At 40.0% G+C, this 17206-nt stretch overlaps 1 protein-coding gene across 11 annotated transcripts in view; it reads right to left on the bottom strand.

Moving 5' to 3' along the window:
- Nucleotides 1-17206, bottom strand: part of SORBS2 (sorbin and SH3 domain containing 2) — a 237125-nt gene that overhangs the window by 20343 nt on the left and 199576 nt on the right. For all 11 annotated transcript variants that reach the window (XM_073017778.1, XM_073017779.1, XM_037994454.2 and 8 more), the window contains 5 exons: nucleotides 15135-15223; nucleotides 13659-13705; nucleotides 11124-11238; nucleotides 10910-11038; nucleotides 7714-7914 (listed from right to left, as the gene is read on the bottom strand). In XM_073017778.1, the coding sequence (XP_072873879.1) occupies nucleotides 7714-7914; nucleotides 10910-11038; nucleotides 11124-11238; nucleotides 13659-13705; nucleotides 15135-15223 (581 nt within the window). The remainder of the gene's footprint in view (nucleotides 1-7713; nucleotides 7915-10909; nucleotides 11039-11123; nucleotides 11239-13658; nucleotides 13706-15134; nucleotides 15224-17206) is intronic.

Below are 17206 nucleotides of genomic sequence, written 5' to 3' on the forward strand. Positions count from 1 at the left end.
GTCTGCAGCAAAGAGCACCGCCCGTCAGCAAAGCCACGCACCTAATCACACCTTCAAATGGACTGAATTGGAAGGAAGATTCGTTACTGAAATAATCGATGTGGAGACACGTTTGACTCATTGCAATGAATTATCTATCTGTTATTAAATAAGGTGTTTGTTTTACACAAAGGCAGGCATGGCCACATTATTTTGAAATAGAGGAACTATGAAAGAATTTGACTGGGATAGTGGCATCATAGGAACCATCCTCTCTATTATTTCATAATTTCCATAATTGCCAGTCATTATGCTTGCTTCTTAATTCACAGGGTACATTTGAGGGATCAAGTTTCTTTCTTTTTATTTTTGAAATGGAGTTTTGCTCTTGTTGCCCAGGACAGAGTGCAATGGCACAATTTTAGTTCACGGCAACCTCCGCCTCCCGGTTTGAAGCAGTTCTCCTGCCTCAGCCTCCCGAGGAGCTGGGATTACAGACACCCAACACCATGCCTGGCTAATTTTTGTATTTTCCGTAGAGATGGGGTTTCACCATGTTGGTCAGGCTGGTCTCGAACTGCTGACCTCAGATGATCCACCAGCTTTGGCCTCCCAAAGTGCTGGGATTACAGGTGTGAGCCACCGCACCCAGCCTCAAGTTTCTCTTTTTTTGAGATGGAGTCTCACTCTGTCATCCAGGCTGGAGTGCACTGGCATGATCTCAGCTCACTACAACCTCTTCCTCCCGGGTTCAAGCGATTCTCCTGCCTCAGCCTCCCGAGTAGCTGGGATTATAGGCACCTGCCACCATGCCCGGCTAGTTTTTGTGTTTTTGGTAGTGACGGGGTTTCACCATGTTGTCCAGGCTGATCTCAAACTCCTGACCTCAGGTGATCCGCCCGCCTTGGCCTCTCAAAGTGCTGGCATTACAGGCTCATTTTTTTGTTTTAAGAGAGAGGTTTGCAAGCTAAAGTTTCTGGATATTTTCTGCTTTTGTTGATTAAAACCATTGTTCAAGTTTCTTTGTAACATGTACCCAATTTTTAAGTAGTCAACGTAAAGTCAACATGAAGAGAACGACCTCTTTAGAAAATTGAAAGGGGACAGAAATGCTGTTTTTCTTTTCTGTTGTCTTTGTTTATTATTATCATTATTATTTTTGCAAAGTGCCATTATGTAAAAGGTATGGTGTACAGTTTCTCATCCTGGAATAGGACAAATTTCTGGGCATCAATTTCCTCTTCTCTAAAGCGGGGATGAAAACATCACACACCTCACTGGGTTTGATGATTAAAGATGGAGAGTTTTTACAACAGTGTCTGATACTCAGTAAGAGCTCCACTAGTAGCTGTCATTAATATTGGAAGATTACAAAGACTGTATCAATTACAAAGACTTTTAAAATACAAGTTTATGGTCCTAAAGAAATAATGGGATAATGGAATTCTATCACATATTTACATCATTTAATTAAATGTGGTGTGTTTTCAAACACCCACTCCACCCCCAGCTTGTATAGTGTTTGTGTTTTTGGTTAAAAAAACCTGTTAGGCAGTGTCAAAATAGATATTTATTAATATGATTAACTGTAACAGCTAATCATAGTAAGGTCGGTTAGTTCTTCAGGAATTAGGGAAAATTAAAATACCTCATTACTGGGTTTTGCTGCATTGCTGTCCTCCTTGGGGATCCTAGGATCTGTGGGGGAGGCTAGAGGGTGTTTTAAGCAGTCAGGTTTCTCCTCCTCCTCCTCCTCTTCAATGTGCAGGCATGGGGTCCCCTCTGACCCTTCGTGGCCACACCGCCAGGCGTCTCCTTCCTGAGGTTCTGGCAGCCCTCTCTGGATGCCTGACACAAACCCCTCATAGATGCCCTCATCTTCCTCTCCAATGATGGGAAGGGGTACAGGCAAGGAACCCACGCTGGTGCACGCAGAGGCCACAAACGTATCCCCTAGGACTTCTGGCGCCTTTTTAGGGTCTGAGAAGCCCCTTCTCATTTTTCTCAACTCTGCAAACTTGCTTTGAGTTGTCGTTCTGGGATCCTGAAGAGGCTCTGCATGGTTAGGCTGGGCTGCAGCCGAGGCCGCACCCGCGTGAGTGGAAGGTGATTCGGCAGGTGCAGTCGCTGGGGGCAATGGGAGGAGGGCAGCAGATTCCTCCTTAATTTCCAGAATGGCGTCCTCTAGGATGGTTGGTTTGGCTTGGTCAGCAGACAAGGTTAAAGCACCAAGCTTCTCCAATTCACCCAGGAAGTTGTCCAGGAAAGTAGGTGGTGTTGGGGCCAAAGGGTTTGCTGGTGGACATGAGGCTGTCAGGGACAACCAGCCCTGGCCAGTTCTCTGAAGAGCTCCTTTATCTGAGCCAGGTGAGGCTTTGTGGGTGGGAGGAGGGGCTGGTTCACTGGAAGCCAGCTTGGAAATGAGCACGGATTATGAAGTTAAGAAAAAATAAATGAAGAAAATAATAATAATGCATCAAAACATACAGATGGAGAAATGCAGAAAAGATGTGGTGGTGAGTATGAAAATAATTTTATGTTTAACATAGACAGATTTGAAGACATTTAGAAGATATCTAGATTTGAAGATATTTTGCTGAAATTTAAATGCATAAAATCATTTATGTTAATTAGAAAAGTTACTTCACAAATGAAACTCTACTAGTTTTGGAAGGGGTCTTAAATGTCAAACAAGATAAAGATGATATAGAGATTACCAGGACAGTAAAACCTTAGAGATTTATTTTTATTTTTATTTTATTTTTTAAATTTTCTTTTTTTTTATCTTTTTGAGATGGAGTCTCACTGGCATCCAGGCTGGAATGCAGTGGCATGATTTTGGCTCACTGCAACCTCTTCCTCCTGGGTTCTAGTGATTTTCCTGCCTCATCCGAGTAGCTGGGACTACAGGTGCACATCACCATGCCCAGCTGATTGTTTGTATTTCTAGTAGAGATGGTGTTTCACCATGTTGACCAGGCTGGTCTCGAACTCCTGACCTCATGATCCACCCGCCTCGGCCTCCCAAAGTGCTGGGGTTACAGGCGTGAGCCACCACGCCTGGCCCTTAAGATATTTAATAGCTTATTTACTTTAAACTATGTTGAAAAGATATTACAGGTTTACAGATATTGATTTAGTAGTATAAATGACTCCAAAGAAATGTTAATGTAGAATGAAAACTAATAGTTCAGTCTTTTTACTTCCTGAATGTGTGTAGTGTTCTTTTTTCCTACAGTATAGCCCAATCTTTTAAACTTTGACGATTTTCTCACTTATGTTTGCAAGGTGATATGTTAACAAATTTCTAAGTGAATAAGTTCTGAAAAGTATGTTTCAAAGACAGGAACCCATGATCAGAATGAAACTGAGCTTACATAACTACAGCTTCAAAGTTTGAAAAAATCCAAAGTAAATGTTTACATAGAAAGAGCCCATCTGATGCTGATGGGAGAGAGAACTTCTGGTTAAGCTCCCGTTCTCTTTCAAAGCTTGACATTTATGTAAATCGGAGGAGGTACGATTTATGAAGCTTAATCTCCTGAAGTAAAAATATACTTCTATATATGTAGTATTACTGATGTATTTTGGATATGGTAAATGAAACAATAAATTTGAAATTTTATGCAAAGTGATTAAAAGTAGTTCCAATAAATATATACACCTCACATGAACTCATAAAAATTAGAAATTAAAAAATGTAGTTCTAGAAGTGCCATTGACTAACATCAGAATACATTTATCTGCCCTTGCTGGACTACAGAAAACGCTACCTGCTGTGCCTGCTGTGCCTGCTATGCCTGCTGCACCTGTTGTGCCTGCTGCGCCTGCTATGCCTGCTGCACCTGTTGTGCCTGCTATGCCTGCTGCACCTGTTGTGCCTGCTGTGCCTGCTGCACCTGTTGTGCCTGCTGTGCCTGCTATGCCTGCTGCACCTGTTGTGCCTGCTGCGCCTGCTGCACCTGCTGCACCTGCTGTGCCTGCTGTACCTGCTATGCCTGCTGCACCTGCTGTGCCTGCTGCACCTGCTGTACCTGCTGCACCTGCTGTGCCTGCTATGCCTGCTGCACCTGCTGTGCCTGCTGTGCCTGCTGCACCTGCTGCACCTGCTGTACCTGCTGCACCTGCTGTACCTGCTGTACCTGCTGCGCCTGCTGCACCTGCTGTGCCTGCTGTACCTGCTGCACCTGCTGCACCTGCTATACCTGCTGCACCTGCTGCACCTGCTGTACCTGCTGTGCCTGCTGTACCTGCTATGCCTGCTGCACCTGCTGTGCCTGCTGCACCTGCTGTACCTGCTGTGCCTGCTGTGCCTGCTATGCCTGCTGCACCTGCTGTGCCTGCTGTGCCTGCTGCACCTGCTGCACCTGCTGTACCTGCTGCACCTGCTGTACCTGCTGTACCTGCTGCGCCTGCTGCACCTGCTGCGCCTGCTGTACCTGCTGCACCTGCTGCACCTGCTGTACCTGCTGTGCCTGCTGTGCCTGCTATGCCTGCTGCACCTGCTGCGCCTGCTGTACCTGCTGTGCCTGCTGTACCTGCTGCGCCTGCTGCGCCTGCTGCGCCTGCTGCGCCTGCTGCACCTGCTGCACCTGCTGCGCCTGCTGCGCCTGCTGCACCTGCTGCACCTGCTGTACCTGCTGCACCTGCTGTGCCTGCTGCACCTGCTGCACCTGCTGTGCCTGCTATGTGCATAAAGGCCTTGAGAAGGCTTTCACTTTAGGTCTCTCCAGGTAGATGCCTTTGATTTGGAAAGAAAAAATCTCCAAAAAATTCTGGAGATACGTTTTCCAGCTGTTAGTTTAGGATAACACTTTACACAGGGAGCCAGCCCTTTTGCTCCTGGGGCCTTAGTGTACGTAAGTGGGTGATGCATTTCCCACTTAACTTTCGACTCCTGTGTCCTATAATAAGAACGGGGTATTAGTTAGATTTATTTAGCTTTTTTTTTTTTTTTTTTTTTTTTTTTTTTTTTTTTTTTTTTTTAAAGTCATCTTATCATGGGATGACACAAAGGTCACAAAACTCATGTGAGCATCTTAAAACAGGATTCAAGACCCAGGCTCTGAGCTGCTGACTCACAGACTGCACGTGTGGTTTGCGCCTGGGTAGAGAGCCACTCCTCTTAAGTCCTGTAGATGTTGAGTTTTCAATGAGATATAAACAACTCAAGTCTTATTCAACAGTCTACAGAAGTTCCTTTACTGGCTAGAGTTCTAGTTTATACCCTTTGTTACATAACACAAAAGTTTTCAGTAGTTAGATTTGTAAAGTCTGTGAAATATGTAATAATTTCAGATCGTCAGGTTTCCACTTTCACTTTCTATGATGCCAGGAATATTATGTGGATGAGAAAGAAGGATCTTAAATTCCCTTGTCGTTACTGCCACCATCACCACAGCTATCTGATGCTGCGAATACTCCAATGTCATCACCACCACAGTCACCAAAATACATGTTAGCAGGTTAAACTGCTTAGCTTTACAACAGACTTGCTTATACCGAAAGCCAAATTAAGCATCCTGATATAACTATATCACAAAACTATACCTATAATACAAAAACCACACAATTATTTTGTTTTCCAAAAGCATTAGAATTGGATTCTAATGCACTAAAAGCAGAAATATCAGAAAGAAAATCAACTTACATTTTAGTCTCCCTTAAGACAAAGACAGTACGTCAAGAAATGTGATTTAAATGTGTCACCAGAGTGGTTCATAAATTATTAATGAGTTCTCTGTTTGTAAATATCAGTTAGAAAATAGGTTCTGTAGCATTTAGTATATTTTGGATGTCATCATTTAGAAATATATTACATTTATCTTTCTAAAAATGATTGTCACTGCTGGGAAGTTTTCTTCATTAAGCCTGTGACATCACAGCATGGATTACCAGTTGGGATGAAACCATTAAGTATTTCTTTCAAATTGTGGACGTAAGCTTCTCAACATATTTTTTTCCCAGCAGTGAGCCATAAAAAACTAGTTATTAGTGAAATTTGTACATGCCTCATGTTTAAAATCTGGCATTATTTTAAAAACTTGAAAATACATTCAACTACAGTTAAATTGTATTCACATCAAAGATGAAAACATTGGGATCCAAAATATTATATTGCCATTGCTAATTAGGACATATGGAAGAATTTGTTAGATGTTTAATGAGCTTATGCAGATACACGATTTTCTTCCTTACAACATTTTATCTGAAGGTACAGTTGGTTTGAAATTTCTGTGATAGTTCTTTAAAGATGACTGAACGGTGGATAAGACAAATATATGCACGAAGATTCTCATCTTTTCTCGTTATCAGTAGAAAATACTGAAGAAAGCATGCTGATCTATAAATGCTAAGCTCTGGTAATGAAGTGAATATTCTTAAGAAGATTCTGGAAAACTTTATAATCAAGCAAACAAAATTGGATAGTACCAAACTGTTCCATATATCCACGAGTACAGGGTTGAGGGTAATTATTTGCTACTGAAACTCAGTTTTCAAAGAGGATCACAATAAATACAATGCCCAGACTTAGCCCTTCTAAAGGAAAATGACTCTCTTGAGATAGCAGATTCTTAGATCATTTCCTCACATAAAATCCTTCTCAGGCTCATTTTCAAGGAGTAGTTTAGGTCACTGGGATGCTATCTTGAAATAGTTTTTTCACTGGAGCATGAAGTGACTTCACACTTTACTAATGTCTGAGAAGCTGATTTTATTTTACCAGCTCTAGATGGTTTGGTTTTTCATGTCCCAGCCTTGATCTCAATTAAAATAATTAATAAATTATGCAACTTAATACATCTTTGGAATGTTGGGAAGTACTTAAAACATTTTGGAAGTAATTGGCAATTTAAAGTTTTATTCTTAGAGGTTAACGAGAAAAAAAAATCCTAAATGTCATACATAAAAAGAATATAATTCAGCAGAAAAATAGGAAAAAATTTCACATTGTGAGTGAAATAGCCTTTTTATGTTCACCAATTAAAGAAGCGAAGTCTCTTAAATTGCATATTGAGAAAGATAATCATCTTTAGCCCGCTCACGTGAAACAGTAGACCTGGCATGTAACTGTCCTAAAACTGATAAAGCAAACCTGAGGACTTATAGTAACCTACAACATTTTCATTTAAACTAATAAACACATTGACTTATAGATTCTAATTAAAAATTTTTGCTCTAGTTCACTTTCCATATAAAAAGCTTGTATAGATTTGCCAACCTAATAACCAGGTGTTCTCGTGATATGCCATTTTGAGATATACCTAGTATTTTGTGTTGTATATATTTATATTTCAAATTATAAATCATAATTGTATACACATGTGTGTATATAATTGTATTTATACATAAAGATCATATTATATACATACAATTTACATATCTAAAAATGAAACTTTAGAAAAAAATTATTTCAGAAAACATTTATGTACACAGGAATACGGATATATATCATAGAAGACTTTATGATATTATTGTTTTCTCTTTCTCTTTTGATATTTTAACTTGAAAATGAAATGAGCAAAATTAATCATTAAATCTTTATGCCAGTACCTATTTGAGAAAAACTGAATTATATTTACAGACGCGGCACTCACACATGTAGAGATGTAGTATGTAAATCTCTTCCTCTGCAATAGATGTGATATTCTAATCTAATATCCTAAAATCACATACCGATTATCTCACTCGGAGCTCCCAATATTACATGAACATGATAGAGTATGTTCTTACCTTATTTGAGCTCAAGCTGTGAATCCTATCACTAGAATAGCTGTGGGGTATTGGAGGCTCGGGGTAATCCTCAGCACCTTTTGTGTTCTTCTTGACGACCTCCACATAGGAAACAGGGAAGATGCCTTGTCTGTTGGTTCCTGGGATTTTACCTTCATACCAGTTTTGATCAACTCTTTTAAGAAGAATAACTCTATCTCCCTGTGATGAATACGAGAAAAATGCATTAGAAACAGAGATAGAATAACATGAAAATATAATTGTCAGTGTTTTCTAGGAAACAATAGGTTTCCATTTGGGAAGGTACTGGTGCTTACTAGAAAAATACGCATTCTCAACATATATGTAATTATATTGTCCATTCAGGACATTAGAATCTTCCCTAAGGATGCCTGGTGAATGTGAATGGGTTTATACTTGTTCATGCTGGTATCGTGTGAAATTATTTGTCTAAGTTATTTCAAAAAGCAGAAGAGTGTAAAAGGCAATGTCTCAATGACAATAGGGTTATTTTATCTCTGACAGATTCAGTGCATTGGCCTTCTGTAGGAAGAGCTTCAGAAAGTGCACCACAGCTCGCTGTGAGACTGTGTGTGTCTGAAGTGGTTACAGAAAACATCTCGAGAAGGGAGAATATCGGATGGCACATCATTTTCATTTCTTTTTTTTTTTTTTTTTTTTGAGAGGGAGTCTCACTCTGTCACCCAGGCTGGAGTGCAGTGGTGTGATCATGGCTCACTGCAACCTCCACCTCCTGGGTTCAAGCAATTCTCTTGCCTCAGCCTACCGAGTAGCTGGGATTACAGGCGCCTGCCACCATGCCTGGCTTATTTTTTTGTATTTTAGTAGAGAAGGGGTTTCACCATGTTGGTCAGGCTGATCTCGAACTCCTGACCTCAAATGATCCGACCATCTTGGCCTCCCAAAGGTCTGGGATTGCAGGTATGAGCCACCACACATGGCCCATTTTCTTCTTTAATCTACGTGCGCTAAGTAGTGACAAAGTGAACGAAAGGGATGGGGAAAAGACAGCACCCTAGGATATCAATAGCTGTGACAAGACTGGCATTCCCCTGGTCTTCACCCTGACAATGTAAACCCAGCATTCATCTGAGTAGTTGGTGACCATTCCATACTTGTCATTAAAAATTTGAATAGAACCCTTGGCTTTCACAACAGTAGAAGTTTCTACAATCACTGTTCCTTCCACCTGCAGTGACGCAGTCAGTGCCATAGAACTCAGTTTAAACTTTAATTCAAAACTACATGTAGCCTGGAAATAGGCAGGCAAGTTGATGCTGCCGGGCAAAATCTGCAGCTGCATTCAGCAGGTGATACAGAAGCTTGGCAGCGGCACCTGAAGGTGTGATGGAGCTGAAACAGTCATTAATCTCAGCCCAATAGGACACCCTTCTTCAGGTGCTACCCAAGAAGAACTTCAACCTTGAGTAGCACTTGGGGAAAGTTCTCTTTGTGTCAAAACACTGGATGGTAGATTTTGTGTGCTTCACCACTACTAGCAGCACACACTCAAGAAAAGTCAGTCTCAGGCCGGGGGTGGTGACTCATGCCTGTAATCCCAGCACTTTGGGAGGCCAAGGTGGGTGGATCATGAGGTCAGGAGTTCAAGACCAGCCTGGCCAACGTGGTGAAACCCCGTCTCTACTAAAAATACAAAAATTAGCCGGGTGTGGCGGTGGGTACCTGTAGTCCCAGCTACTCCGGAGGCTGAGGTGGGAGAATCGCTTAAACCTGGGAGGCGGAAGTTGCAGTGAGCTGAGAATACACAATGCACTCCAGCCTGGGTGACAGAGTGAGACTCCATCTCAAAAAAAGAAAAAAAAAAAAAAAAAGAAAGAAAGAAAAACGAAAAGTCAGTCTCCCCAAAATCTGAAAATTGCACTGATTTTCTAGTACACCAAGAACAGGCAGCTGCTAGGCTCCTGTGTAAGCTGTAAGAGGCGTTGGTGAAGCCTTTCCGTAGAGCATGGAACAGGAGACAGAGTTCATGTAATGCTGGATGGCGCAGCCCAGAGGGTAGGAAAGGAGGAATCGGCTGATGATGCAGAATTAGGACTGATAGGAGAGAATGAGACAAGGTTCTGCCAAGACCAGAACAACCAGGACTGTGGTATTGCCCTTCATCGCGCCTGGCTAAGGATTTCACTAGTAGGCGTGGGAAGTCCTAGAGCCACTCTAAATATTACTATCTTGCCTGTGTTGTGTGCAGAGGCAGTTACCTCAAACAAATATATGTCATGTTTAGAAAGTAATAAAAATAGTTGATTTATCATTCTCAGTTATGTAAAGTAGCAAGAAGAAGAGTTTTTTTGTTTTTTGTTTTTGAGATGGAATCTTGCTCTGTTGCCCAGGCTGGAGTGCAGTGGCACTACCTTGGTTCACTGCAACCTCTGCCTCCTGGGTCCAAGCAATTCTCTGCCTCAGCCTCCCAAGTAGCTGGGACTACAGGTGTGCACCACCACACCCAGCATATTTTTGTAGTTTTAGTAGGATGGGGTTTCACCATGTTGGCCAGGCTGGTCTTGAACTCCTGACCTCATGATCCACGCGTCTTGGCCTCCCAAAGTGCTGGGATTACAGGAGTGAGCCACCACGCCCGGCCTCGAGTCTTTTGATATTATTAAGAAGAGATACTAGAGTGGATGGGCTGCTAGAGAAATTCGGGTCAATTATGAGACCCAAAGAAGGATGATCCAGGGAAGAGCACTGCACAGACGGTTCTTAAAGCAGCTCCCTAAGAGGAAGGATTTTCTTCACCTAGGACCATTCCTAGATTCCAAGATAGAGGAAGATAAGGATTGGATTATCTTGTTTCTAAAAGATTGAAAAATAAGGCAGCAAAACAACAATATTTTGAAGTGTATCAAACTGCTTTTTCCTTTTGTGCTCCCGAATGTATACGTCCTCGATTTTTCAGCCCCTTGCCCAGGTTCCCGGACTGAGCCACAGAGAGAGAAGCCGGGTATCCCACAGGGAACTCCTCTGAAAGGACACAGGGACTAGCAGGGAACCGTGACTCTGGGCTGCCTTAGGGAGTCCTTTGTAGAAAATAGGGCTGACATGAAAATGTCTAAAGAAAAAGATAACCTGTTTTCGTTTTGAAAATACACAGCCTTTTCAAACACACTGACGAAACACCACCACCACCACCACCAACAAAAAGCAGCTGGGCTACCTTTCTCAGTGACAGCTCCACGTTTGTGTCTGCGCTGAAGTTGTATTTGGCTATAGCTTCTCCGATTTCTCCGGGCTGGGCTGGTGGAGGGGGTCTCGCGGGCTGTGCTTTCTCAGGAGGTGTGAGTTTCTGTGAAGGAAATCGTCATCTATTCTCAAATCTGTGGTGACCTTGGAAACCACCACCATCCAAGAGAGAAAGGCAGAGGGCTTACCTCTACGTATGAGATCGGGAAGATGCCCACTCTGCCGAGGTGTTCTCCCTCATACCAATTTTGATCGATTTTCCTGAGGATGTAGACAGTATCTCCTTTCTTAAATGACAGCTCCCTGGAAGAAACATGTTGACATGGTCTTCTCGTGATGTACAGCGATAGTTCTGAAGATCAGCACCCTCGCTAGATCGGCGTTTGTTTGGCAAATACACTTACAATATTAAAAAATCCGAATTGAGATTGAGTGGAGTCCAATTACGTAAGAATGATCCTTGCAAATTCTTAGAATGCACTTAAAACATTACAACTTTAGAAATGATTTCAAAAAGAGTAACATTCCATTGGATATAAATCACAGACAGATTAATAAGAAGTTTAAAGGAGGGGACAGACTCTTGCTACTTTATCATTAGTTCAGAAAAGAGGCATTTTGAAGCTTGGAAAAATGATGGAATACTTCCGCACTGATTTTTTTTTTTTTTTGTCCTGAAGCTAGTCGGCTAGTTAGTTACTAGCCCCCCAGCCCCTTTTGATGTACTGAAGCTTACATGAAGGAAAACAAATCTCATGTAGTCTCAGAATAGAAGTGCCAACACCGGAACAAACTTTATTTGTGGATCTTTGAAGTTGGTTGACAGATATTTTCATAGACTATCTTGATAAGGAATTTATTTTGTGTAACAGAAAAGATCTTACGCTTTTAATTTTCAACAGGGCACAAAGAATGTGTTTTAAGGGCAAAGACATGCCAATGTTTGTCTTCTTTCTATCTTTTATTCATAAAAAATAAAAAAAATATTTTTAAGACACTAACTATATTTTTCCATTTTGGCTGTTTCTAAGAAAATTGTAGGTATATTTGATTTGGGCATTTATAATTTTAAGTTATAATGACATTATTCATTTTGAATAATTCACACCTAAACTTATCACCTTCACTACATCAACTTTTCCTGGCTTAATCACCAGGTGATTAGGTTGGTTCATTATTTTGCCTCCACAAGTATTCTTGGATGGAGGGCGATTAATTTGTATCTTCTCCCGAGAGCCTCGCTTTGCAATACATCTGCCTTCCCACTCTGAAATCTTCTGCATTGTTGTATTCAGAATTTTCATTTCTTTAATCTTTTAAAAAAATTTTTGGTTCAGAATTTTCAGTTGGATCATTTATCAGTAGATACCATATGATGGAGAGAGATTGATACTTGATGGAGAACACTTTTCACTGATTAAAATAATTGATGGAAAAAACGGTGGCATATTAAAGGAATGATCACACATTTAGAAGTGCTAAAATCTTCACAATTGAAAATGTGTTAAATTTTCAGTAACCCTAAAAACAAAAAAGATTCACAGAGCTCTACATTCAAATACAGCGCTTCCTTCTTTTGTGCAAATGCCTAATATAAAAAACAGAAAGCAAAGCAAGATATTTAATGTTCGCAACACAACAGTTTTATTTGTATCAGGTATGTTTTGTTTCCAGAAATGAGACTAGCTTTTTAAAATGTATATGTACATATGAATTAGAGGCAACCAAGTTTTTAAAGCTACGGAAAGGATTCTTTTGTATTTGTACGGGGTTGCATTTAAAATTTTGAAGTCCTTAAGACACAGGAAAGTCTCACTCTTAAGTTTTCAAAACTGTGTCCCTCTCATCTCAGACCTAGAATCTTAAAGTCCCATTTGCTTTTTTCCCCCTCACTTTTATTTTTATTTATGTATTTTTGAGACCGAGTCTTGCTCTGTCACCTAGGCTGGAGCACAGTGGTTTGATCTCGGCTCACTGCAAGCTCTGCCTCCTGGGTTCAAGTGATTCTTTCGCTTCAGCCTCCCAAACTATGCTTGGAATGTTTTGATAAATACATGTTATCAAATTCCTCCAGCTAGTGTTAATTACTCCCCAATACTTTATTTATTTACTTATTCATTCTTTTTTTGAGACAGGGTCCTGCTCTGTTGCCTAGGCTGGAGTGCAGTGGTGCAACCTCAGCTTACCGCAACGTCTACCTCCTTTTGTCTCAGCCTCCGGAGTAGCTGGGACTATACAGGTGCACGCCCCAATGCCTGGCTAATTTTTGTATTTGTTGTAGAGACGTGGTTTTGACATATTGCCAGGCTGTTTTGAACTCCTGGGCTCAAGTTATCTGCCTGCCTTGGCCTCCCAAAGTGCTGGGATTACAGGCATGAGCTACTGTGCCTGGTCCCCAATACTTTATTAATTCATTATTGATACAAAAATTCTAAAAACAAATATTCATAATTTCTTTTTGTTTTTCCTATCCTTAGAACTCATTGTGTTCCACCTAACATGTTTAATGTAATTTAAAACTCAGTATTTCTCAACTAAATTTAAAATAAAAATAAAATGACCCTATCCCAAGTAATTCTGAAGGAACCATTTAATTAGAGTAGATTGCTGCATTGGGAATTAGACCTCATTTGTAACACATCCCGTTGCAATGCTTATCTCTTAAAGCATTACTAACATTTAAAACGACCTTAAATCATATGACAAATATTTATCTTACTTACTTAGATGTCTGAGCCTTAAAATCATAAACAGCTTTTGCAGGCAATTTCTGAAAAGGAAGATCGACAATTAGCACTAATTTAAAATTTGAATTTTCTACAGAAAGTAGTTTCATGTGCCTTAAAGAAAAAGGAAACCTCAGGGAATGATCAAACGTATGTAATGTCAATCCTGTATTTAATTTATAAATAAGTCCATTTATTCTTCATTTGTATATTTAAGCTATAACAGGAATATAATATAAGGTTTATTCACCATCATATTTTATCTTAGGAAGTAAGGGAGATTAATGTTATAATGAGAGAATAAAATGCCTGCTGAGGATTGCATCCTACGCATCATTTTGGCTGTTACAAAGGCTTTTCCCAGGATAAATGTGGAGGGTCAATGGCTCTATGTTTTATGGAGATTGACACAGCTTTTTCTGAATCATAATAAAAGGACCAGATGTCATAAAAGAAGTCATCATTCCCTTTATTAGACACTTATGAACATATTAGCAAAAATATTAGCTCAATTATCACTAGGAGGCTAGTTACCGGGCAAAAGTATAGGTGTGATCATCTTGCATTCTGTAGAGGGTTCAGGAACCCTTCAACACTCTGTCCACCAGCCACTTGTCTTTTAGTGGTGATGTGATGTAACATGTGCCCATTCTCAAACTTTGGGGCCCACAAATCTCCCTGAGGCACCCCGTACCCTATAGCTTGCTAGGCTGGCTCTTCCTTCCCCACCAACCAACAATCCCTTCACTCCATTCCTTTTCCCCATGACTCTGGTGAACTTTAGGAATCCTGGACCATTTCTAACTTCTTTGGGGATCCCACAGGCTCTGGACTACATCAGATGCCTGTAAGATCCTCTGGAGTGGATGCCAGTCCTAGTCCAGCTTTTCGTTTCCATTCAGCCCTCACGGCTCCAAGGCAGTTTGAGCAAGAGCTCTAGCCCCGGCACAGGGCCCTGGACAGAGTTCAGTGGTGGGTAGCTCCCAGGGGCAGTGTCCCGAGAACTGGGCTGGTTAAAAGCTTTTTTGGGGGATCCTCTCCAATAAAAGTAAGCCAGCAAAAATTATTTATGTAGGCTCTGTATTGATTTACAACACAGTTGACATCAGGCTTTCTCCTAGACCAGTGGGCCAAGAAATTGTACAGAGGAAACCCATTCCCGCCACAAGGTGCCCTAACTCAGGACACTTTTAGGTCACAACGGTTAAGTTCATGGGCATCAGATCAAGACCCGGAGAGGCCTCATGGCCAAAACTGGACCACCACGAGGGAAGACCCAGAGCTAGGGTCAGGGCGTGCACTGCTTCGAGGGTCAGAGTTGCTATGCTCGGACTCCAAGGAAAACTGTTTCTAGTTTCTCAGTATTTTCATGTTTTCTGTCCAGTTCTTTACTGGTTTGGGATAATTTTTGGCTGACAAGTGCCCTATCAAGTGGGTTGCTGTAAAAGACTCCAATGCTATTAAATTAACTACCTCTTTTTCTGGAGTTCCTCTTCTTTCCCTTGGTGTACTTCTCCCTGTGTCAGTCAAAGTGGATGAGTAACTTCTAGGGGACTCACGGTCTATTGGAAAGAACAGGGCCAGTCACAGTGAGTATCCACCTAATTACAAGCCAACTTGTTCTGCCGTTTTCCCTGGTGGCAACTATGTTTTCCCCAAATTCGGAGAGACACCATTATCGAACACATGGGTATAAAACTCGTAGATCATTACAAAATTGTGAAATAAGACACAAAACAAGAGCATTTCAAAAGGAAAAATAGCTGAGGTTGCAGAAGTATTATAAGTGTCTATATAAATAAAATAGCTACATTGCTGATTAATTATATTGCCACGTTCACTATAGACAATTTATAATTAGAGGGATTTTTCATATAAAAATTTTTCAAAACTTTCTGTTTCTATGCCTTTGCCTCTAATTTATAATTACTATTATAAGACTTATAGAGAATGGAGAATTTGAAAACAGCAACAAATTGTAGAGAAAGAAACATTTTGTGGAATAATTTAAGACAGTAGTAATGAAAAAAAAGAGATAAAACCAAAGAAAATATGAGGATGACAAGAGTGTGGATGAACATTCTCCTTTCACCTTACTCTCCCCTCTTCTCTCTTACTCTGTTTTTAAATACTTATTGAATCTTAAGATGCCATACTGTTTCTCTATGGCCTTCTTTTGTGCCCAGATGATAAACACCTTATCAGAAAGCAAAGAAACAGAGATACTGTTTCTTCTTACTGCAACCAAAAAAGGGATAAACAGAAAGCATCATGTCAGTTACCAAATTGCTTATGAAATATTGAATTCATTTTGTTTATCTTAAAGCAAAGCACAAATAATCACATTACAAAATTATGATTGCATGTAGTTCTTAATAGTATCTTATACCTTTTGCATTTACGTGACTTACATATGGAGATGTAAGTACACATTAAAACTATTCCAGCAGTCTATGTCATAGAATTTTATCAGTATAACTGGGTCAATATTTGTCAATTCTTTCTTTTATCCCTTTAGTAAATCTAGTTATCCAGACTGACAAGAAGTATTAAAAATAAAATTTATTTTATCCATCTATGAAGGAATTTAAAGTGCTGATTCATAATAAGAAAACGTTGTTTTAGGGTTTTGACTACTTTGATGATATAAATTCTAAGTTAATATACTTTTATGATCAGAGGGCCTGCTAATGATCACAAATTTTAAATTCCTTTTTCTACCCCATGGAATATAAGCTATTTTTCACTTGGGTGAAACACAATTGGAAAGTAAATATTTTATTAAAAAACAAAATACTTTTAAATGCATTTCAAAGCCCCTTCAAGTCATGTTTCAAAAATGTGCTCTTATCTGCACATAAAATTGAGAGATGATTATATTAGGATATTAAAAACCTGGAGAAGGTAGCTAATTTATTAAAAAATTGGATCCTGACACATTTCAATTAGTGAAAATTTTCGATTGTAGAAATTGATTTTTAAAACCCTAATTGATGATTTTGAAGCATGTTGCTTCAGTCTAAGGGTAAGCAAAGATAAATATAAGTATATAGTACAGCATCAGTGAAAGCAAAGAAGATAAATACTAAGTAGATTTGTGCAAGTTGATTAATGATCGAGCCCTATTTGACACTAATACGAACCGTGAATTATGTCTTTCTTTGTCTGAGATTATATTTTATACTATAAATTCTGAATTATTAGGAGTTTGAATCCCTTTTCTGTTACCTACTCTCTGTGTGACCTCAGACAAATTTCTTATCCTCTCCAGGCCCAACTTTGAGAATTGAAAATGGCTCTTAAAACAACACCCATTTCATAGGCCTAGGCCAGTTTTGATTAGATAATGTATATAAAGCACTCTGTAGTGTCTGGTGCATAGAAGTTTCTCTGTTGACCAACTTTCAGCCCAGAATGTTCATTCCAGCCTCTTAAAATTTACGTAGAGAACAGATGTGCTCTAAGAATTAACAAAAAGAATTGGTCACAAATATTAAAACACTCTGGGCTATAAGTTATATAAATCTCAAAAATAGTACTCTGCC

Source organism: Chlorocebus sabaeus, chromosome 7, assembly GCF_047675955.1.
Source record: "Chlorocebus sabaeus isolate Y175 chromosome 7, mChlSab1.0.hap1, whole genome shotgun sequence".
Lineage (NCBI taxonomy): Eukaryota > Metazoa > Chordata > Mammalia > Primates > Cercopithecidae > Chlorocebus > Chlorocebus sabaeus.